This window comes from Wasmannia auropunctata, unplaced genomic scaffold, assembly GCF_000956235.1.
Source record: "Wasmannia auropunctata unplaced genomic scaffold, wasmannia.A_1.0 LD335844.1, whole genome shotgun sequence".
Taxonomy (NCBI): Eukaryota; Metazoa; Arthropoda; class Insecta; order Hymenoptera; family Formicidae; genus Wasmannia; species Wasmannia auropunctata.
In genome coordinates this window covers 509,593-534,852 of record NW_012027046.1, presented here as the reverse complement: position 1 = coordinate 534,852, position 25,260 = coordinate 509,593, and the positions used below count along the sequence as shown (strand labels likewise).

General features: G+C 36.7%; 3 protein-coding genes across 8 annotated transcripts in view; 1 reads left to right on the top strand and 2 right to left on the bottom strand.

Moving 5' to 3' along the window:
- The window catches only part of LOC105455758 (disabled homolog 2-interacting protein), a 290,985-nt gene that overhangs the window by 66,447 nt on the left and 199,278 nt on the right, over positions 1-25,260 (bottom strand). The gene's annotated exons all lie outside the window — the stretch shown is intronic.
- LOC105455756 overlaps positions 1-25,260 on the bottom strand; it is a 52,244-nt gene that overhangs the window by 23,738 nt on the left and 3,246 nt on the right. Inside the window, exon 2 of the mRNA XM_011699313.1 lies at positions 19,513-19,575. Within this exon, the coding sequence (XP_011697615.1) occupies positions 19,513-19,575 (63 nt within the window). The remainder of the gene's footprint in view (positions 1-19,512; positions 19,576-25,260) is intronic.
- Positions 5,066-10,168, top strand: LOC105455757. 2 transcript variants are annotated; one of them, XM_011699315.1, is made up of 5 exons: positions 5,070-5,464; positions 6,324-6,397; positions 7,812-8,002; positions 8,688-8,827; positions 9,332-10,168. In XM_011699315.1, exons 2-5 carry the CDS (start codon positions 6,347-6,349, stop codon positions 9,952-9,954), a joined length of 1,005 nt encoding a protein of 334 aa, XP_011697617.1. In that variant the 5' UTR covers positions 5,070-5,464; positions 6,324-6,346; the 3' UTR covers positions 9,955-10,168. The 2 variants fall into 2 exon arrangements, with proteins under 2 accessions (XP_011697616.1, XP_011697617.1); XM_011699314.1 differs by having other exon boundaries at positions 5,066-5,464; positions 8,688-10,168.

Genomic DNA, 25,260 nt, shown 5'->3' with positions numbered 1-25,260 from the left:
AATATTTCAGCCGAGAAAAAAATAATGGAAAGTTCAATTTTTAGCTAGCTTAAAAATTCATACTGCCGAATATGTATGAGCACGTAGACTGAGGTACGTTCAAGGCCAGAAATCAAAAGGACCGAGAAAGGATGTGACTCGATAAATAACGTTGGCTCAGCGTGAACCGTTCGGATTTCAAACGCACACGTTCTCATTTCTTGATAGACCAGTCTCTGAGATGGCTTAGGACGATTTATGTGATGTCACGATCAGCTCGTTGACAAAAAGCTCTCTCGAATTTCAGATATTCATGCCGATCGAAATGCGAGTTTCATTAAGACAAAATATGTGCACGCAAAATACGATGTCCAAAATGCATAAAAAAAAAGAATTGATCGCGATTTGATCGACTTCAGTAATGCCGCTTTCGTTCACAAAAATATTGCGTGAAGTTTCCAAGATCTTTATCTCGCGTTTTCGCTCGAAATTGCTGTTTGAAAAGTTAGAAGCTCTTTCAATCGTGTTCACGTAGCGTTTCGGTGGATAATGCATTTGTATGCTTTCTGTTTCCACAATTATAATTTATTCCATTTATTCGTAATCAGAGAAAACGCGTGCGTTCGCACGATAATTCTTCGAAATGCTTGAAAGTAAATTCATGTGAAAATTTCACTTCTATACGCGTTACGTCGGTCTGTACAATTTTTTAAATCTTTTCCTCTCCTCATTTTCTCAGGTAAGCCGAAAATTGATTTTCTAAATTTTAGAAAATTTAGAAAATCAATGTCCTAAAATAGACAGATATTTCACATATAAATGTGTTTACATATAAATTCTGTAGATATAATTGTCTAGAAAAACGCATATATAATTACAAAGTTACATATAGATGATTGATTCTCAGCAAACATAAATTTTATAAACTTCTTGATATCATGCATTTGTTCCTTCAAGAAGTTCAATAAAATAAAAAATTTATAAGTAACTGTTTTTTTTTTTAGATTTTCTATATACTTTAATATTAATTATGTATAGCAATAATTTTAAAAGTTCCAAAGAATCTAAATCATAAGAATTAACACATTAATCTTTTTTTGTAAGACATAATCTGAAATTGCAAACTCATATATCTGGTTGACAATAAATAATCTTATCTACAATAAATTATTTCATAACATAAATTATTTTCTATCAAATCGACGTATAGCACAGTATTTGTTGTCTGTTATATGTGTTCATCACATGACTTTTGAACGTTTTATAGCAACACTCTAGAGCGACTCCTTTCACTCTTAACTGAAGCCTGTTTGATTTTTGTAATAAATTAGATTTATTGATGTCGCACGTACCAATCAGAAAATGTTCGTATGTATAATCAATGATGCAATTATCATTTATAATCAGTTGAGTAAATTGCGAGAAAGCAAGCTGTAAGTTAAATGTCACTGGCATTTAATGCCTGCGTATCTTATAAAACAGAACTTTAAATCCTTCAACTCTGATCTCAAAAAGATTGATGAATTTTAAATGCTAAAGGAAATACAGTGCCACAAATGTGATTTAATGTATACTCGTTATTACAAAAAGTAAACAAAATTTTTCGTAAAAATTCAGAAGTATGAAAATTGGAAGTTTGGCTTTACATTGTTGCATCTTTGATTTATGCCGCCTATTGCGCAAGAAGCTTCTCGTGCAAGTCACAAATTTTTTTACACCGTGTCACAATGCAACTTCCGCGTGTCGTGAGACACGATCACTCGTGTCGTTTGCGACATCGCTAATTGTTAATAATGCGCAAGATCCGGCGGTGGCGCCGAACGGCGCGGCGCTTTCTTCATCACGGAGATTGACGCGCCATGCCGCCACGCTTAAAATGAATAATGACCCGTGCACGGATGCGATTGTAAAGCGAGCAAAGCGAGCAATCCCGAGGATTGCGGACTCTCTTTGCGCTGCCCACGCGCCGCACACGGGGAAATTTCATTTTGCATGCTACGACCGGGATTTCGTGTTCTCAGATTTACTGTAGCGAATATGGTAGAACTTCCGCATGGGCGATTTCATTAACAAGTAAATCGATCTCGTTCTATTCGAGAATGCGAAGAATTTCCGCGCCAGCAGTAAGGAGCCGAGCGTTCTTTGGATAGAAAACGTATCGTTTCTCACGAACTAAAATTTGTGAATAGAAAGGCTTTGCCGAGGTTTTACTTAAAATAATGTGAGAAACTCCGGAAAAGGTGCGACAAATGTCGGGACATTCGTCCCATTCCGTTCCCGAACCCTTGTTAGGTGAATAATGCAATTAGCATTTTATGACAGTGCTGCCTGGGAAATGCATTTACAAGCACGTTTTCGACGTCACTACTTATCTCCCTCGCACCGAAAGCAGACGTCTGAGCACGTGCCTTTGAAGCTGACGTTCGCAACATCCGCCGTGCACGACAGGGAATCTTAACGACCTGTACTTAAACGAGTTAGACAGCGCCGATCTCGGTATAGCGTGGCAATTAAACACGCACATTTTTTTTCTAATCATGAGACAAATAGAATGCTTGGAGAAAATCAGTGAAAAAATCAGTGAACCAACGTGGGAAATTTTCACAAAATACACGAATCGTTTATCGTAACAAAATTCTCATTATTATCGAAATAATTGCGGTGGACGTATAATAAGAATAATGAAAATACAAAAAACAATTGTGCAACATATTTTTAAGCAATCCAGCTATAATAAAAATGCGATTAATGCATAAAAATGAAAAATTTTAATCTACTTTTTTTACGGGATTGACTGATAATACTATCAGCAATCACGTGATTATTTATTGACCAAATATATCGTGTCATACAAATATTTTCACGAAAAGTGATATAAATATGGGAATATAAAAATAATCACACGGTTCTCTTCATACATAGAAATTTATCACCAATAATATTAGCTGAGTAAGCTGAAAGCAGAATTTTATGATCCTTTGACATCATGTTTATGTTTCATTAAAAATTATCGATATAATTTGCACAACAAGCTAAAAATATGACTAATATATGTTAATGCGGATCTGCACATGAATGAGTGAAAATGAAGAGACAACATTCGTTTTACAGTTTCATTAGCGCGCATTCGTGTAGGTTCGGAAACTGCTTGTACGATTTGAAACTTGCGACTACACGCATCAGTGCGGGTGTAAAAATCGTAATTGCCTGCAGGAAATTACAAGATCACGGTCTCGCACTCGATCTCAGATGCGATTAAATGTTAAGCACAATTTCCCGTACGGTACTCTCGTGCAGAAATTCGAATATAGGGAATTAACGAAGGATACGTACGTTTTTAAATATGTAAAATATATGATTTGAGTAATTATCGATTAATATTTAACCGGTAATAGTTTGTACATAAACGCGTACACAAGTATCGAAAAAAAACTAGCAAAAACCTGTGTAATATATGTAACATTGTTTTATTATATATGCCCATAAATAATTTGTAGTCTGTCTGCGTCAAAAATTAAACTCACCGAAATGACAAAGATTTAATAAGCTCCGATAATTTGTCCACCGTATTCGTATACAGTATTCGTGCTAAGAACGCATTTAGAATGAAGATATTTCCTCACTGTTTTCATGAATTTGATTCGTTATCTTATTAGACGATAAACATTAACGGAGTTCACTGATAGAAACATAATTTATTCCAATAACGGTGCAGGACTAATTATCGGAGCATATTAAATCTTTGTCATTCCGGTTTAATTTTTGACGCTATAGATTATATTATGGGAATATAAGACAAAGTATCGTCGCGATTAAACATAGAAATCATTTTTCCATATTTACACCACAAAAGTCTAAAAGAGAGTTACATGTACTCCATCTTCGAACCGAAACTTATATAACCCCGGACGTGCTTGCGAGTTATACGAGGATCACGTTTATTGCACCGCCGATTAGTAAAAAAAATACATCCTACGTGATTAGCGTGACGTAATTATTAGCCGCGGCGTACAAAGATGCGGCGCGATTGACCGGCCGTACATTCCATTACGCATCCTATTATCGGCGGCAATTAACGTGGCGCTATCTCAATTCCGGTTCCTCGGCTATACGCAGGGAGTGCGCGTCGGATTTTACGGCGAGATTAAACGAAGGGGAAAAAGAGGAGAGGGGAGGAAGGGAGATTAAGGAGCGCGGGGGATGAGCATTGAAGGAACAAGAATTACGTGTGGGAAGATGGGGATCTTAGCGGAGTGCGTGTAGGCGAAGTCTCAACGAGCGTCCTCCTTCGTCTTCCATCCTTCGTTTTTTTCTCATCCCTCGCTCACTTTTGCAGTCGCCGTCCTCGTCGTCTCGACAACGGCAGACGCTGCCAAAAGAAGGATGACGACGAAGGATAACGGCTAAGGCTCGAAGACAGGCTAAGGCGATGATGGCGAAGTTAGACAAGCGACAGAGTCAATTTGTTCAGGCTAGACCTCTCGAATTTAACTTCCGAGTTTCCTATGTCGTGTACTAGATAACTGATAGATTCTCCTCGATCAGACTCTAATTAAAATTCCAACAAGAATATATACTATTAAATACTACTGCTAACAGTTTTTAGTATAAAAACTATAATTGAAAGTGATCAAACAAAATTAAAAAAAATCATAGTTGGATCAGCAACATGAAAAATCCCGTGTTTCAAATTAATCTGCTAATTCACTCTAAATTCATTGATACACGGGTATTAGATCTGTCAATTTTATTCAAAAATTCATTCAAAACTATACCTCTGGTATTGATCTTTGCATAAAAATCACAGCCAGTCGGTTAAGATAAAGATTAGAAGAGCAAAAATCGCGAACAAACTTGTCGACATAGCGCCTGTTGCTCCCGTTTTCTGCGGAGCGAAAGGCCCCCGCGACTTGTCGCATGTGCGAAGTCGCTTTTATGCTTGTTGTACCGTTCAAGCGGAACGAAACCGCATAGGTGCTGTCTGTCGCGCTGTTTGAACAAGCGAATGCCATGGCACCGATATTATCTGCAATATTTAAACACGCGCTTGCCCAGTCGACGCCGAATTTATCTTTAGATTTATCGAATATTTTTTCTGAGCATCTGCAGAAACAGAAAAGTTTATTTACAAAGAATATTTCCTTACAGATCAATATATATTTAAGTATAAAGTGTGATATGTGATAAAATGAACAAAACGATGGAGAAATTATGTTTGAAAATAAAGACTTGAATCACTGACATATTTCCATTTATTTTAAAAAGACGCTTTGTCGCTTTGCCAATTTCAGTTAACTTCAAACGATCACGAAGTGTCAAAATTTCAGTTACAGTGCACAAAGTTGCAAGGGGGAGTTACAAAGTAGATAAATTAACAGTTTAAGGGATCTCCGAGAACGAAGAACGCAGAGAGGCGGAAACGGACAAATTTCTATGAGATGACGAAAGTTCTCAGAACGATCGGCAAAGTTACTCACATTAACCTGTACGTTTAGTAATTGCAATAACTTTTGCTTAAAAGTCTACCTTCAAGTGCAGAGATTAAGAAAAAGATGGAACAGAAAATTAAATCTTTGCTCGACGACGAATTTTCGTAAAGTTAAACCTATGCAAATTTTCGTGAAATCGTCGTGAAACGACAAGGCATGCAAGCATTTATGAATCGTTAAAAAATTGTGTACGCGATTATGATAATGAATATTTTAACGCGTACATCATAAATGATCCATTTAGTGTCCAACGTTCATAATAGCCCTATACAAAAAATCGCACGTTATCGTCGTTCCCCTCGTTAGAAATGATTATTCATTATTAGGCCCTAAAGTGGGATGCATTATGGGCGTGCAGTCATACGAAATCGAGCGAAAGAATTTGTACAGAGCCCGAATGGGGGCAGCTGTAACATAATGTCGGTAGCTTCTTTCTTCATAGGGGAGTGGTGGAGCGATTTGCATATGCTTGCCGGACACTGGGTAGCATGCTTATTTTGGGATTTGAATCGATTGACGCGGGACGGAGAGATGGACAGGCGGCGGACGGACAGACGGACGGACCAGTTTAGTGACCGGTGCAAAATTCGTAGGCATTCGACAATGAGAATTCGTATTCGTGATCACGTACCGCGAAGCAACTTTCGCGACTGGCATTGTCACGCATTATTCCGGCCTTACACCTTCCGTGTAAGACCGATTATAATCATTGTGCGTGCCATTTTCAGTCATTGGTACAAATGGAATTTCTCGTTTCTCGCGCGTGTAACGTTTAAATTTAAATACTTATTTCACATCTGTTTTGCTGAGTTCTTTTTTCATACTAATATATTCATATTTTAATGTATATTTTAGGTAAGATTCGGGAAACCAAAGTTATGTCCAGCGATAAAATTGGCAAACTTTGCAAGAGAGCTTCGCGATCTCGAGTAAGAAAGTTAATCGTAATTATTTCATAGCAGTTTAATTTTAACATAAGATTTTGGGATCTCTGGTTTCTCCGTGAAAATTTAAAATGGAAAAGAAAATTGTGTGTACAATTATCTCAAATATTACATATTTAATTACTAAACAAAGACATATCGTATTGCACGTGGTGCTTGTAAGGTTTCAAGAGTTACAAATATTCAACCGGCGACGCTGAATGGCCGCGAATCATTCGGAAACGGCCTTTCATGAATCACGAGATTCCTTTCATTCTCATCGCGATACCGAAAAAAAAAAGACCGGATGACGGACGACGTCTCTGTATTTCGCTTGCGGGCTAAACCGTCGAGAAAGAAATGTCGCAGACCCGTCTTCGTTAATTCGCGGTGACGTACGTAGCCGTAAATGAGTCATCACGAAAGGGAGGCTGCTCCTCTTTCGTTACCGCGCTTCTTTCGCCTTTTTGCCACGTTTTCCGTCGTTCCTGTCTTTCATACGTTCTCCGCATATTTTCTTCCTCCGAGCAGCTGCACGTCCTGCGCGATCTCGTCCACCCTTTTTTTACTGTCCCCATTCTGTCTCTTTTACCTCGCTTTCTTATCCACCGCGTACACTTTTCTCCATCCTTTAACGCCAAGAATGAATGCCGTGAAGCCGCCACTTTGTCATGCGGTATTTTTCAGCCGGCAATTAAAATATCAATTTGTCGCATGTTTGCAATTAAGTCGCGATCGTGCTTGTATCACTACAATTAATATATTTGAGACAGAGACTTCTCTTTTAAACTGCAGATGATGCTATACATTAACTACTTTTTATTTATTATTTCGCAGTTATATTTTATATTAAACGATATTAAACGCAAAGTTCCGATAATAAATGTGCAAAACATATATAAGTCTGTACAAGCCTTAAAGATATACTATTTATTTTAAAAAATGCTGAATGTTATCTATGATAAAAAAATCGCTAGATTACTCAGCCATGCGACGGTAAATGCAATCTAGAATTATTGCCCGTCGAAGCAGTGCGAAATGCAAGCTGCTCGACGTAATGTGTTTGCAAGCAGATATATATTCCGTAGAAGAAAAAAATATCTCTCCACCAGCCGGTTAACAAGCCGGCAACAGGCAGCACAGTCAGCGGTCGAAGTCGCCGAGCGATACAAGACGCGTAATTCGAGCCTGAGCGAGCATCGCGACCTTGAGAAACTTTGCCACGTACCGCAAAGGTCTGGATCTGAACCGCGATCGGGGAGACCGCGGTATTTAACGCGAAATTTATCGGAAAGGGCGCGACACTAAGGGATTTAAAGTATAGAGAGAGCGTTCGGCCTACCGCGGAATAAAAGGCGCGCGTCGTCATAAGCTCGAATACGCGATACGAGCTATAAGTATGTAATTCAATTCCCGACAGTCCCGCAGCCTTGAACGTACGCTACCCATCTGCCATCGCGGTCCGCAGTATCCACCGGGATGCACCGTGCTAGAGTGCCGGTTCGAGGCCGATCGACCGATCGCCCGGATCGTCCAGGTGCCCGCCGACACCGCAGCGACCGCTCGGAATTCGTGTCTACGCGTGAAACGGTCGTCCGACTCGTTCTCGAGGTAAACCGTGCAAATTGAACTACATAAAGAACTGATACATTGATATAAAAAATACCAAAGAAAATAAAATAATAAATAAGTAAAAAATATATCAATTTATAAGACTAGAGGAACACATCTGAAATGATAACTATAGAGGAACAAATCTAATTATGATAACATTAGTCTAAAAGATGTTAAAGAATCGTAGTTGAGAAATGACAGAAATCGAAGTATTTAAAGTAGCAATAGATATTTATGACTTGCATATAGCATAAGATACAGTTGACATATCGCATTCTTGACACAACTCAAAAAAACATAAGTTTCGTGAGTTATTATCATGAATTAAATAAACATTATCCTATCAATCATCAAAAGTGAACTATAACTTTACATACAAATATCAAAATTATCACAATTCAAAAAGTCTTAATTTTTTAGGGCAAAACAAAAATGACATTTAATCACGTTTTTAAGAATATTTTTTTGCCGATATTATTTAATTAGTCAATATTTTTCTGTTAAGTTAAAAAATAGTTTTTCTCCTTTTCTTATGAACAGAAATACATAACGGAAATTTATTTTTTTAATTATCATTTTTAAAGCAAGAGTGCGATATCTATTATTTTTATTTGACTGATTCAATCAAGACGAAGCAATCGTTAGGGAGTTTTTCTCGAAATCAATTTCTTTTTATCTTCAGGATGAAACCGCGACGTAAAGACGTAAAGCAACGGGGATCGGCTGATGTCTGCTCTCAGAAGAGTGATAAATTTATCTTACTTCCAGCATCCTGTACCCTAAAATCTCATGACCGCATCGATGATTCAATAACTCTGACTGGTAAAATAAAAATACCAATAAAAACTGTCTCCTCTGCGATTCTGAAGATTGATAAGAGCAAAAAGCGACTCGATGACTCGAGCTCCAGAATACTGCGTTCTTTATCCAAAAACATTTTAAGGGCATCTCATTACGACGACAAATCGGCTAAGCAGCCACTGACTGTTATCAAATACTTTACAATGCCCAAGGACTCTTTGGCTAGAGACACTCGGTGCCCATCAAAGACAAGCGAAAGTGGCAGAGTTAATTACCGTATTCATTTAGAATCAAAGTTAAAAAAAGATAGTTCTTGCAAAATCATTCAGCCAGTAACTGATTCCAAGAGAATGATCTCTGATAAAAAATCAAGGGTTTGTGATAAAAGATCAAGCCACCGGGCTCTTTCAAAACTGAGTGTTTCACGCCGTAAGTCGAAACCGGAAGTGACACGTTCCCCCCCAGACTGTAAAGTTGCGCGTCCAGGTAGAGCAGATTTGAAAATTGATATCTTGTTCTTCCCAGAGACGAGAGATCCGCTTTCTCAAATAACACGCAAGAACGGTCTCGTCGATCCTTCCGAAATACCATGTTCCACGAAGAAACTCTCGGGAAAATACAAGAGACAAATTTGTCCAGTCAGTTGTTGCCAGCCAGTCCAACCAGCGATCAAGGATGTTTGCAGCGAATTCCCTCGTGCGAAATCTTTGGCGTTAGATGCAAAGTCGTCGTCGACAGAAATGTCTTCGGAAAAGATACTGCGAGCTGAGGTCACGCGAATAAAATCCGCGAAGTGGGACAGAAAGTCCACGTGTCAGAAGCCGGCGGTACCCTTTAGGCGTGCTTGCTCGCCCGAGAAGATTTCCGAGGATATAACGCGCTTGCGAGAGCCCAGCTCGCGAGAGTTGTTCACTCGCTACAAGGGATACATTCCCATCTATCAGTTGGAGAGATACGAGGCCTGTCGCTCCAAAAGAAACGGTCTTCAGGACGAATGTATTCCACCGCTACTGCGATCTATATTGCAGAAAGAGAAGCAGCAACGTACGGGGAAGTGCTTCAAACGAAACGTGGATCAATTAGATCTGAGAGGAATGAGCGAATCGGTGAATCGAAATCAACCTCAAATTTTGTTGTATGTGGAATAATATTTGAAATCAAGAACATGAAAATGAATTAAATTTCGCTGAGAATGAGGCCGGAAAATAATTATGTTTATAATTGTTGGAAAACAGACATGCACATGGATAATTATATGTTCTTAAACTGTTAACTTTTTAATGTGAAATATATATCTGCATTTTTTACGTGTCTTAACTGTAATTGTCAAAATTTTATAAAAATAACAGATATTTTACATTATTTTATACGTATTGTTTTGAAAAAATACTATTTTATTTAACATATTTCAAAGATTAAAACGATTGTAGATAATTGTACCAAATGTATTTCGGAAATATTTATCGTTAAATAACAATAATGGTCGAGACGTTGCGATTATTTTCAGGAAGCAATATATTTAAAAAACCATTAATATCAAAATCAGTAGCGCAAATTAATATTAATTAATGTTAAATTAATCTGAGAAATCTCACTCTCTTTCTTTTTCGAGCCGTAGGAAGAAACTATCTCTTAAAAGATTCAAATCGAGAGGACTGTACGCGGAGACAGTTTATATCGACTGCTATAACTGTTATTATCGGAATGGCATTCGACGCAATTGCTTGCGCACTTTATACGCTATAATATTATGCATATCGTATAACAGCAGAACGAATACGATTTAATCTCGAAATGGTGAAACTGGAATTTTTTTTAAACCGGTTATATAAAACATGCTTTCTCTAATTTAATTTGCTTTCATTTGGCAAATAAGACTATTTCAAACGTATTAATAAATGCGATAAAAATTTACAAAAGATATAAAATCACGATATTTAATACATAAATAGAAATAATATTTAATTCTAACGCAGTTCTTGCATAAAATAATAACTTTCAATTTAATTTGCATTTGCTAATGTGTTAGTCGTATTTCGTATATAATAGAAAATGCCTTGTAGAGTTGCATTATGGCCTCGGTGGAATATTCTGGGGTGCATCTTATGGAAAAATGGGGAAATATAATAAGAAACTGCACGAAATATTGTCAGTTTGATACTTTTGTTTGTGTAGAAGAGGACCAGGTTGGTCCGGAAATTTCAGCAAGAGCCAAAGTATAAGAATCCCGAGAGTAGCGTTTATTAACCCCAACATAACGCTTTCGCACATTTGGAACTTCGTTCCACAAGAAATATAACATAAACGTATAAACGTCACGTAACGGATTAGTATTCCTTTCACACGAGTTTCCGCACATCGAGTACGTACAGCCAAACGCTTCTATACTTTGTGATTCTTCGCGCGCGGCGACGGGCAGCATGTTACGGCGATAACAGAGAAATAAACAAAACGTCGTCGAGCCAGCCGGAAGTCGTCGCATGTAGGTGCTCGCTCGCGCGACGTTGAAAGGCGACTTTATTTCCGGACCGTCGGACATAATACGCCGAAATGCGCCGAAGGTACGTACGCCCCCTCGGTAACAGAATCTAAAATTAGAGCAAACTATCCCGGCTTTCCTGCACTTCCAGCGGATTCTATTTACATACATATATACGTTCACATACCTCACTATAAAATGATATATGTAATTCATATTAATTCTTTATTATTAAAATTTATAACATGATTCTCCATTAAATAAAAAGTATAAAATAAAAATAGCTCATTCTTCTTTCACAGTGTTTTAGACCGTGAAAAAAAGAAATCCAAACGTTTACAATCTAATCGTTTCAATCGACAGAGGTTTAATTACTTTCGTAATATATGCACAAGATAAAAGTATCGATTGACACTGTTCAAAAGTTAAAAAAAAAAGAATTATAAACTCTAAATGTAATATTATTAAATTTGTATAAGGAAAAATGTTTAGAAAATTTGATTAGCTCGATCTTTTTTGTAATAAATACGTTCAGAATGTGCGTTATTAACGAGATGATTCTTGTAATGTTCAACAACTACCGCGAGATTTTTTTAGTCTGCGCTTTGCCGCAGTAAAGGCTTGCTCGCGCAAACTCCCAGAAACGCGTCTTATTCTGGGCTTAAAAACGACGAAGTGGCCCGGGGTGGTCCGACGACGGGATTTACATGAAGCACCATACGTGAATCGATATGAACGCACGTGCGGAGACACCGGAACGGCCGCGTCGGGCAGGAAATATAACGGAGTGCGCGCTCCACGCGACCGCGTATACGCGCTACCACTTCCGTTACCACCGCTCTCCGCAGGCGAGCGAGCATTTGCATCGAACATATTTGCATCGCGACGACGGGCCCTGAATAGAAAAGAAAGAAAAGAAAAGGAAAAAAAAAGAGAGAGTGAGAAACGGCAACGCCGATCTAAAGTAACTGCACGCCGGTGTGTTTCTCGCGACTCCTCCCTTTATCTGCCATACCTTGCGCGCGCGCTCGTTCACGAGATAGAAATTCCGCGCTATCCGCCGCGCCGGGAATGCTCTCACCGACGCGGACGCCTAGGAATAAATTTACAAATACTACTTAAGCGCGTTTAACAATCTCTCTCTCTCTCTCTCTCTCTCCCGGCATCGCGCCACTCCGTGAAGCCGACAGAGTAGTGGAGTTTCAAAACACAAGGTTGAAAACTAGCAAAGAATTAACCGTTATTTTTAAAGAATTTCAAAGAGTTTTAATTATTTAAAGTACTTTTAAATATTTTTAATTCATATTGATAGAAAGTTGTTATAATTTCTTAAAGATTTACATGCAATTTGTCAAAATTATTTCTGTGCAGATTCTTCTAAGCGATTATTGAAAATTTCTTCTTTAATTTCTGATAAAAAGTAGATTTAAGATTTTTATTATTAAAAGTTTTTTTTATATGAAATAGTATACATATAGGTATATATAAGTACAGTTTTGCGTTGATATACAATTATTATTATTATATCTGTATGTTATGAATAACGTTTATGCATTTATTAAGAAATTAATTATTTTCGTTCAAGGTTGTCAAACAATTATTTCGTTTTAGTGATAGAAAATACAAATAGTTTTAATTATATCTTCTCAAACATATCAATGAAATGTTATAATCATGATAACATATATTCTTTCTATATAGAGGATCATTGTTTCTACTTTCTTAATTGAAATAATAATTAAATTCATTATTACTAATAATTACATAATTTTCATTTCTTGTCTGGTAATAGGTTATTATTTTTCTTATTCCTTGCCTCTCATCTACAGCATCCGTGTTTGGTGTCGGTGCTCAGTTCGCGGGAGATGGGAGTGATTTAATGCGCAGCAATTAACGGAAGAACAGCGCAAGTGGTTAACAGTTACGTATATCGCTCGAAACATAAACTTTGGCTACGATCAAGTGGGCTGATGAAGCCTTTTTTTGCCACTTCCAGGATATCACGCATCGAAGTTACAGGGTGTGCTTTGGAAGTGCGCTTGTATCTCTCCGACATACCGCCGACAGGTATTAATTCACTACCGAGAGCAGTTTCAAACTCTGTATTGATGCGCAGCGTAGGACGACTGCACTGTAATTTATGCGTGATAATTATAACGAGCGGTAAGTCACTTTTTGCCCGAGCATATGAAAGTAGCACAGACTGCATATCTTCATGCGACTTTAGCTTAATTGATAATTACGAAAAGCAGCAAGGAATAGCACTGGAAAATTCTTGCTGCGTCGCTTTTACTTTATAGCATTTCTAAAGAGAAAAATAAAATAAAAATAGAATAAATATGTTTATAAATATGTACTTATGCTATAAAAAGTTCATATCATAGCTTCGTTCTTATGTAGTTTATACAAAGTATTTTTAATTTCAAATTTATTATATTATATTCACTAAAATTAAGTTCCGTTATTTAAACGTTAAAATTCCTAATATCGTGAATAATAATATCTATAAATGTAATTTAAAAAGAAAAAATTTTCTTATTCATAAATTGAAAGTTTGATCACAAGCCAAACATCTATCTTTCTCTAACACTTCACACTTCTCGATCGCGAAGATAGAAGAAACAAACAAATAAATCTACTATTGGAGTGGAATTCAAAATGGAAAAAGAAGATTCTTTAGTAAGACGGAACAAGTTAAAGTAAAAAAGGATGATGTGGAGATAGAAACGAACGTGTTGTAGATAAAGCAACGAAGATGAGACGTGGAAGGTGGAAATTACGTGTGATCGGAAAGTACAGGAATACTGCTAGTAACAAAAAAACCTTAGGAAAAACAGGGATCGTGTCAGCTGAACATAAACTGAATGTACGCGATTTCTAACATGAACAAGGTTCTAAAAATAAGAGTGAAAAAGATATAACTTAGTGTGTATAACGGTATATTAGCTTTATAAAAGAGCTTTGCATATGTTTTCCCAATCTGTCTTATATTCGTATCTCTTCCTCAAATTACTATTCGATTATATATTGTACAATAATTCAAATTTAAATCGTAATAATATAATTAATCAATATACTATTAATTTCCAAGATTAAAAAAAAATATATATATCTGTAATTTATATAAGAATAAATAATATTATTGAAATATGTTACGAGAGGTTTATTGAAACTGAAATATATAATAATTATTTCCAATGTAAGTAAAGAATTTTCAATTATAGTATGTTAAATTAATAACTTAATTATATTACAAGCAAGCGTGATTCGAGTCGATTACATGAATTAAATAATTCATATACATTTCAAGATATTTATATGTTTTTTATAGATTTATACTTATCACTTATTTGTATTTTATTAAATCGAATATCGCAACTCGAGACTTAATGATATTTCCTATCGGTGTAAAAAGGGAATCGAGATACTCAGCTACATCCCTGGGACAATGACACGAAGAAATGGTACGCGGAGAGGAACGAACTAGCGAGAGAGAGAGAGAGAGAGAGAGAAAGAGAGAGAAAGAGAGCATCAACAGCGCCGGGGTGCAGAGTACGTGACTATGCAACCGCAGAAGATGCTCGGTCCTAGCAAGTCGGAATACAAACGCGTTGCGACCAATCGTCGCTATGCATCCCGGTCACAAAGAAAATGCAAACTGATAGTACGGAAAAGTCGCCGTCGTGCGCGTCTGGCAATTATCGTTACGAATCGTCCGAATCGAAGGGAGAGGATTAATTTGCGAGTGTGAAATCGCGTTGGCGACGGTCATTCAATTCGTTGTGTAATTCCTGTTACGTTACAACACTTTCTCTCTCTTTCTCGGCGCGGCACATTGTGCGCCGTGCTGCTCGTGACATTGCAGAATCTCATGCGGACCTCTATATGTTTCGTAGCAAATTTACTATTCTGCTGTCAATCAGCTGTGATGAAACGTATGAAAACGTGGCGGAAATTGTTATTAGATCAACAAAAGAATTACGTTAACATTGCTTTTAATTATTTATCGACCACAAATGTAGAACCACAGATCAATAAATAATAAGCTGTCAGTAAAACACAAACACTGACCGCAACCGTACATTGTCTTTTAATTAACGCCGCAATGTTCTCCAGAAGGGCCGCTGCATCTTCGTTAATCATATGCTCAAGTATACACGCCGGATTACGTTTACGTAGGAAACGAAGGAACTGCAACCTCTACTGTGCACTCATAAATTAGTCGGATAAATTTTTCTAGCATGAGTCTACCGCGCGGTACAAGCCACTTAGCGCGAAACGGAAGAACTACGGGCATTTAAGCGGGATAATGTTGCGTCGCTTTCCTGAAAGATATATGAAAGTTGGTCGGCAAGACGTGGGAAAGAAGTGAGATTTAAGAGTGGCGGCCACGAAACGACGTGTTAACGCGATGAAATAGCTCCGAGAACAATAATAAGCATAATGTTATTTGCTAATGTTTTCTCTGCGATTTGGTTAACAAGATAACATTCGTCATTCGGCAGTTCGATTAATGTATGTGAAAAATGTCATTCATCAAATGAAATGAAGAAAGCCGTAAAGCATGAATGTTAAAAACCAAAATTTTTAACCGGTTAAAAAAAAACATATTTCTAGGCTGAATATAATATAATATAATATAATATAATATAATAAATAATATAAATAAATAAAATAAATAAATATAATATAATAAAATAAATAAAATAATGCTTATTTAACTTGTTCTACTAATTAAAACTTTCAACTTTAATTATCAAAAGAAAGCTAATTCTAAGATGTAAATATTCAAGAAAGCATGTAGCAGATTAACAATTTTTAAATCCATTTAAAAGCAATTATAAAAGATACCAGCTCGGTAAAATACGGAGATCAGTATGAGAAGCATTATATGATGGTTTCCACTTCACTCGCGTAAATTTTCGCAATTGGATGCGCGTTGGAACCAAGGCAAACTACAGATATCAATAATACGGACCACCGGCGTGGACGCCGGCCAGGTAGATCGTCGCAAAAAGCGAGCTTAATTTCCACGAGGAGTTGCGCCTTCTTGTTAATGAATAGCGAGAATCCCTTGGGATCGTTAACCAGGGAGGCAATTTCCGCAAAAGTCACGCATACCTCTGCCGACCGATCGGTCCATTGTGCGGGTGTACGAGCGAGAATAGATCGCGGAAAGCGTTGGTTAGACAGAACGGCGTAAGGCGTTTACGAAGGAAGCAATTTTAAGCGGGCTTTTAAGTGGAAATTAATTTGCCTGTGCGCACGAACGTGCGGTGAGTTCCAAACCGATGAATATCATATCACCTCGCACACGGTCAATGATCCGATGAATAGACGGCCATATACGACGATCCAATCGTGATCTTCACGTGCCTGCCCTTGTAGGGGGTGTGTGACCGTTAATAGAGTACTGTACGACGACACGCGCATGGAAAGAATCTGATGTGGCGAGAGTTTGACACGGCGATACTTCGAAGGCGCTACCCGATGGCTTCGTATACGCTTACATTAATTACCGGTAGTAATTAACGATGCGCGTCGTATCGCCTTATATGTTTCGATCATTCTCGTCCATCGTTTCGAAAAAGCGAAATAAATGATGTGTTATAATAAAATATTATTAATGTTGCGAGAAAAATTTTCTATAATTCCCAAGAAATATAATTATTATCTAATCTCAAAAAAATCTCGCGCTAATTATACGAAAATTCGATAAATTGAGTTTTCACATATGATGTAGTTCATATCTAATGAACAAAAGATGTCATGAACACTAGATTTATTAATGAATAGTTTTTAAACTAAAGTGTATAAAAAATGTAAAACTTGTTCTTTGTAATGTATGTACAATTAGCAAATCTTAATATATGTTCTGAAAATCTTTCGAAATGTGTCTTATTCAATCCCATCATTTTTCTTAATTTGAAAGACAGTAATAGTAATTTGAAAGAGAATGAGCTACATCATATGTGAAAACCAATTCAATTTACCGAAACTAAATTTTCTATTGCAATTAGTGTAGAATTCTTTAGCAGTTTGTTAAATTGTCCAATGTTGCAAAAATTATAAACTCTTTTAATGTTGGTGATTGTTATTCTAAATATCATAAGAAATTTCTTATTAATTTAAAAAATCGCAAAAAAACTTCTCTGATTTTTAAAATTTTTAAGTATGTATCTCTAAATACATAGAAAAAATCGACTAAAATCAATATATTGCCTCGATGTAATCTAGTATCGGTTATTTAAAATATAAAATAGGATTAATTGATTTTATTGACATAATTTAATTGTAGAGAGAAGGTTTCTGTTTTAACTATCACCAACTCTTATAAGTTGCAGCGTTTCCAGTACGCTCCGTAGCTGACGCCACGTGCTTCACAAGCTCTTGTACCGATGCAATGTCGATAAAGTTGCATTCTGTACGTTCAGAGAATACAGCCTTTGACTTATTCAACACTTGATAATTTAAACATTTTATTTATTATAACTTTCCATTAATTATTTAAATTACATACAATATACGTATCTCTCTATATTAACATAAAATACTCAACAGACTAGATTCTTTTTCTATTTTTTGAAGTTTTAAATATCTCGCAAAATAATTATTTATTATATGCAATATATTTGTAAAAATCAGTCGGTTGATTTGCAATTCTTATTAATTTTGCGATCAATTTCATGTGCAAATGTTATAAATGGCTTGCTACCAGAGAATAACCATTTATCTTCCGCGCCGAGAGACACTACAGCAAAGTGAGCGGAAAAAATCTAATTTAGCCACTCGGCGAACAATTAAATTTTTACGGTGTGAACGAGAAAGGGCCAGGAAAGTAAAACGCGTCAGCACGTTCCTACCCGTCGTAAATTCCATTCTCGTGTCGTTGATTCGAGCGACGAAATTGCGACGTGGAAAACGAAAAGTGCGAGGATTTGAAAAAAAATCAACTCCGGACGTATAATTTAAGTTGTACCTTTTTTACGTCATTCCATAAAATATAATGTGGATATTGAAGTCTTAAATATTACAAAATTATTTTTTGGTAGTATATTTAAAAAAAATTAATTGTGTCAAGCCTATTGTTTTCTTTTCTGAAGATCGATTATGCAGATAAAATGATGTCCTATTATATACTGATAAGCAATATTGATAACTTTTTATACTTATACAATAGCAATATTGATAAATTTCATACTTATACAATAGCAGACCACTATTATTTGTTGATTAGCAAATTATATAGTAAAACAATCATTATGCACGAGGAAAAAAAGAATGCCAAGGCCCTTGCGGGCTCAGTTGATTGCCTAACGAATTAATTCTGTCATTATCTTCGCACCTACGAGATTCCGACCTTGCGATCGATTTATCTTTGGTTATGCCTATGTACGCTTAACAATGCGCAATAAAGACACAACAGCGAGTCAGAAGTGGCTCATTATCATTACACTTTCGCCCGATCGCTCGACATTTCCTTTCCATCATCATAATTGACGTCATTTTTCATTAAATACGTAACATGATGTAACATCGGAGATGACATCAATCACTTAAGTAGAATTAAATCAGGATTTTTCTCTTTCGGAATTTATTTAACACTTTATTTTATGAAATCGCGGATTAGCAGGGATTATTACAAATTGCTTTAAGTTCTGCTATTACTGTAAAGGTTCTTGTAACTGACCGTAGACTTCGCGAGAAGTGACACTTTTGCGGATATGTTATCGTGACATTTACTTGAATTAACATATTATCACGCATTTGTCCGTTCAAGAGCTTATATTTAGAACATTATCCTTCCTTTTCAAAGTGAAGTCGACGGAGACAAAGAGGCGAGAATATTTCTTGACGCAATGTTATAACCGTTATTGTAGATCATTGTCACCTCATTCAATGAAAAGTATTGTTCTCCGTAGAAATTACAGAGGCGATAAGTGTGGGATGTGCACGTTAACGGCAAATTCACGCGAGAAGGTGGGACGTTTGAATACTGTCGATTGATCTGCTCAATTAGGATCGAGGCGTTAATAAAGAAAAAACGCATCTCTCGCGCTTATATAACGAATTTAACGATTTTAATTTTGTTTTGAAACCTGATATATATGATATCTTTTTAAATATTTCGATTAGATATAATATATAAATTTTTTGAACGCGGGAGGAAAAAAAGGGAGGAAAAAACGAGACCTAACGGAGAAAAAGCTTATCGCTCGACACTCACCTCGAACATTGCGGTTCCGTTCTAGTCGAGCAGTTTTAGGTAAGGATCTGCTTTTAGACTCACCTGCAACAGAAAATGATCACGTTCATATTATTTGAGTTGTTATACATTGAAACATTAAATTCAAAATTGCAACAACTATTAATTTTATTGAAAATAACTTTATTATAAAAGTATTCTTGATCTACTCCAACATTTTGTAGTACTTTTAGCAAGGAAATTTTATATTCACGATACATATATGTTTATTCTCTAAAAAAATTTGTCAAGGTTATCAAACGTTATGTAGGTATTAATAATAAAGAACACTTGCAAAAATTTTTGTCCAGGCCTCTTAGCGATACTAAAGAGGCAGTATCGATTTTTTTTTCTATTAATAATGCCGTCGAAGTATCGGCGACCCTATTCGCGACGAGAGAACAGCCAGAGGCGTCGACTGCACGCATCCGCGATCACAGAACCAGAAGCCCGCCGCGTTCTGCCACGCCGGTTCTGTTATGCGGCTCCGTTTCGCGGCTTTTTCGCGGGGACAGCTTTTTCACGGCACGTCACACGGCCGTAATGGACGCCCCGACCGTATCCGAGAGAGCACGCTCCAATTCGCGCGAGTCCCGGCCGCGCCAAGTGCTTGGGGCCCGGGCAGGTGAGACGTCGCGTCGCGTCGAGAGCGCGCGCGAGCGGGACACTTTCGTCTAATTGCACGCGCCAAACGGTCGTGCTAATTACAGACCGCCGCGTCCCTTTTTCCTTCCTCCGAGAGACGTCAAATACATACGTACGTGGCTCTGGAGGGAGCGCCACGACGGGATCTCACTGGGCCTTATTAAACTCGATATTTCTTTCGATCGAAACTGTGACGTTCGTTAAAAGAGCGAAATCTTTCCCGAGGTAAACGGACCGGAGTTGAAGGGATAAACTCGTTGTAAAGAAAGAAGATTGCAAAACTTTATGGTAACTGCAGATAATTCAACGAAAAAATGGAATTGTATTAAACTTTAAAAAGAATGCGTGGCTAAGAGTGCTTATTTCTCTTGAGAGAAATCTTGAGAGAAATCTTGTATTATTACAAAAAATCCATAACACACCAAGAAAAACTGTACAAAAATGTATAAAACATAGTTGTTTTGGAATAAAGATAAAATAATTGTTTAGAGTGAGATAATTGTTGTGAGATAAAATAATTGAGTAGAAGATTCAAATCAGAAGGTAAACACAACAGTTAATGATTAATGGTGTTAGTGATTAATGATTATACTTGATATTTTTTCTTCTTTTAGGTGTAGACTTTCTAATTTGAATATTCAGATGTAATTCTATCGCAATTCAAGCAATGGAATTATCACGTATTTTCGCCGAATGCCGACACGCATCAACTGAGAAACGCAGAATTATTGAGAAGAGACTTTCTACAAAATAATGTGCGAAATGTTACGAAATCATCATCATATGCCGACGTATCGACGCGCTATTACAAATCCCGTGATAAGAACTGCGGACGTTTCGATCGTAACGAGATAGTCGGCAGACCTATAGGTACCTAATTTTGTCTTTCTCAGCCCGCCAGAAGATCTCGGTTAATTGCACGCCTCCTTTTCTCTTTCTCGTCGAAACGGCTGCGGTGAATCTTACAAGGCACGACATAATAGTAAAATACACAAGACACGCACAAATATTACGGAAACGTTTAATGAAACCGCGAACATGAGTTATACATACATACGTCCTCGAATGAGTTCCGAGACAAATGCGGATACGCGCTTAAATCCGACTCGGTTTCCATCAAATATGTGAAAACGCAATATCACTCGCTGCAATTTAATAGCGAGGTAACAAAATCAAAGGAAATAGTTATAGCAGAAGCCATAAATGATGCATGTACTTTAAAGCAACAGCGTAAAATAAGAAAAACACCTACAAGAGTTAGTGCACGAGAATAATCTTTTGCTTTTGCTATAATTTTACTATTAACAATAATTACTAAGTACGATAATTGGCGAATATCGTGATACGCGCACTAATGATGATTATCTCGCGTTTTGAAAAGAGAAATTCATGTAGTAATCCTGATTTATACAAATTGCGCGATTCGAGAAAATCATGGGCTCTGTAAATACTTGATCGCGCATACATCCTGTTGCTGCCTAACACTTTCGAAAGCAGCAGAATCAGTTTCGTTTATCGTAAGTGGAAACGCCGGGCGTTTAAATAAAAACGGTAGAATGTTCTTCTTGCGGACCGCGTGGCGGATGATTGATCGCCCGCCGCGCGCCGCCGCGATGGACACGTAACCATCATCCAAACCAGATTTACAACGTTATCTATGATGTACGAGTGAGAGGATTTTAATTTCATCCGGCAACGTTCTGTTGCTAATGGTCGCTAGGTGCATGAAACTTGGAATACTAAGTCGTAAATTTATTTGCGTCGACGCAAATAAATTTACCCTCGGGACTCTTTTCGCGCGACTTCTTAGATGTCTCGATCTCGCGTAACAAGCTGCTTTTAGGAGGAAATTGGCATAGACAAGTTAGAATCTCTTTATTAAGGATCATCTCTTTATTAGTTTGATTTAACTGGCCCTGTAGTAGTCCCAGCACTATAATCGCTTTGGCATTCAATTACATTCTAGAGTTGCCGCGCGCACCGCGCGCGTGAAAGTGTAAGACTTTCTTAAGGAAATTAATCTAGGCATTCAAATAAAAAGAGATGCGGAATATTAATGAGGAAAATTATACGATAAAGTTTATGACAGGATACATGTCACAAAGATAACGACATGCCGCATGTTAATTATTTTGTAAAATATTACACATAAAATATGCATAAACATTTCAACGAAAATTTATTTATTTATTTATGTGTTACAAATAAAATTAAAGCTTAATTTAATTTTATTTGTAATTTAATCTTATTGATGCAGTTATGTCTAATTAATACTAATAATAAATATTTCACAATATAGCCATATATATTATAGAGGAATAAATATTCACGTTCTTTCCAGAGGAAAATATCGTGCGAGATATCTCCACTCGATTTGTATTACGTAAATTATTACAAGAGTTAGTCATCGCATATATTGTATAATCATCAGAATAATTATAGTGGCAATGATGCATTTGAGTCGGTAAAAATTGTTTTCTGCATGATGGACATGATATTTTTTTCTTTAGAAGTGAAATCAAGTATAAAATTTACTGAAACAGTGCACCGATCCTTTCTAGAATTTCTACCTTTTTCGAATTGTATTGGATGTTGCAATTACAGAGAAGGGGAGAAATGTCTGGATAAAGTCTGGGTAAAGTTACACGTTTCGTGCAAGCAAGGGAAATAGAAGGACCGGCCGGTCTGGCAGGGGAAATACGTTATCTGCAGTTTCGATTTCTCTCCCTGGCGTGAATTCGAATGGCATTTTACGATCATTCTTACAACCGTTGCGAGACGTTTGCGCGCGTAAAAGCGAAACGCTAAGGCACTTGTGCAACTTCTTTTACGGTAGTTACTCGCGTAATCGTTCACGGCGAGAGAAGAGCTTCAAAGATTTGGACGTAGAGCATTGTGTTCGTTCTAACGACTAATTATTAAGTAATTATAGCGACAATCGTCTCTTATATAACGTCACGGTTTGATCAGAGTTTGTATACTTCGCACAATGTTCTCTATAATTTTTCTAAATAATGTGTACGCACACACACACAATATAATTTTCATAGTGATCGTGTTTTACTGATTTAAATTTTGCTCGTTAATATGTACTTTCTTTGATAACTAGCTATTACATGTATATAATCATTAATCATGAAAGGTAATTAGTTGCGTTAATTAATTTTGATAATAGTATTCGTAGAAAATAATTGCGTTTGATATTTCCGAGCACTTGTCACAACTACATTTCGAGGGATAATACAACGACACACAGAGCGACACGCGCCGTTACCTCGTTCGAGTCTCACCACGTGAATGACTATACGGCATGCAACGGCCTTACCTTACTATACAAACACCAAGTTTGCGCATCAGCCAGTCACGCTTATCACGAAATATTTAATGTAATTTTTAAAATAAATGTTCGCTAAATATTCCGTGTCAAATTAATCAATATGTGATCGGTATAACACGGTTTCTCACTATTCGAATTTCTCAATCCGGCGTATTCGTATATTACTTCGTCTTCAATCTTAAAACGATAAACAAATTACACCTAAGCCAAAAGTTGCAAGCGTGACATGAAATGAATTCAAATCCAAATGTCGCTAAAGAGATATTTTTATTGCCCGTGACTATCACGAAACAACCAACTTATAATTTCCACTCTTCATCATTTCGATTCCTGTTCCAGACGAATAAATCACGCGGAATAACTACTTCGATAAGCAGTCGTCGCTTCGATGCATTTATTAAAGTCTTATGTATCTTATTATGTATCTGTCTTATTGTTCCTGAAACGGGTTACAGCAATTCTATTTCATATTCCTTTTACTCAAACAGCCAATTTTCCAATCAACTTCTTATAAAATAAAGCATATATGGATCATCAAATCTCAAATTCATTAATTATTGAAACTTAACTAGCGTAAGCTAATAATCACTTACTGCATAATCGTGAAATACGATATGAAGTAGAATTTTGCATTTTCTAATACACTTGTCGCAACCGTGCTCCCAGAGATAATGCGATGACACGCGGAACGCGGCCCGCGCCGTTACCTGCATGCTCGGCTCGAGACTTGCCGCGCGAATAACAACTCAACGCGCGATGGTCTGCGTGCGCCATACATAGAAACAAACATCATTTTATTTTAACACGTGTATTATACACGTACATTGATTTTTCTCGATTTGCAGAGTGATTAAATTGCATTTGCTAATCCCGGAAGATGCGACTTCACTTACTTGAATGACGTTAATCGACGGAAGCGACGTTTCGATACGAGTTTCAAAGCTGTGCAACAGTTAGTTTTGCTATCATGAAATTTTATCGCACTACGAAATAAAAATATGTCGAATATTCCATTCCCTGTATCTCAAATTAATTTCGTTAAATAAAAAACTTGTATTATAGCGTATTTCACGCTTCGTTTGGTAAATTTGTTAGCGTCATCTAAGATAAAGATTAATTGTTTATTCGAAAAATGATATTAAACCGGGAATATTATTTTATTACTAATTGATAAAAAATTTGGTTCGATCTAACTGATATGTAAATGTATATTGCTAATAACAAACACTGTTTGTAAAAGAATATTTTTCAATTAAAAATTTAATTTTCTCGGAAAAGAATTTCAAAGCCAATATGAAAAATATCCTTTTATTTGATTTATTCTAATTATGTCATTTTTGCCGCAATCTAGTTGTAAAGTTGTAATAAAAATGAAACAAGCAGTGCGGAAAATGCTTGCAAATGATGCCTATTATAAAAATCCACTATTTAATTTATTTTTTCGTAAAATACACGCGCGGTTTCGTGAGGCAACATTTTTGTAGGAATTATATTTTAATAGTGCTTGACAGTGCGCTACATCTCGGAAATCGTATAATTACGTTATGTATGCATATACGTTGGGAGAGCACTCCCTTGGTTTTGTCATTTAAATTTTAATGCAACAGCACAGAGGCGGAATTATGATTAATTTAAATGCGTGTACTTTTGTACTTCACTTTATGCCCTTCCCCCCCCCCCCCCTCATTTATCGAACACAGCGAATATTTTCGTTAATACAATAATATTTTTAATGGATATACCGGCGC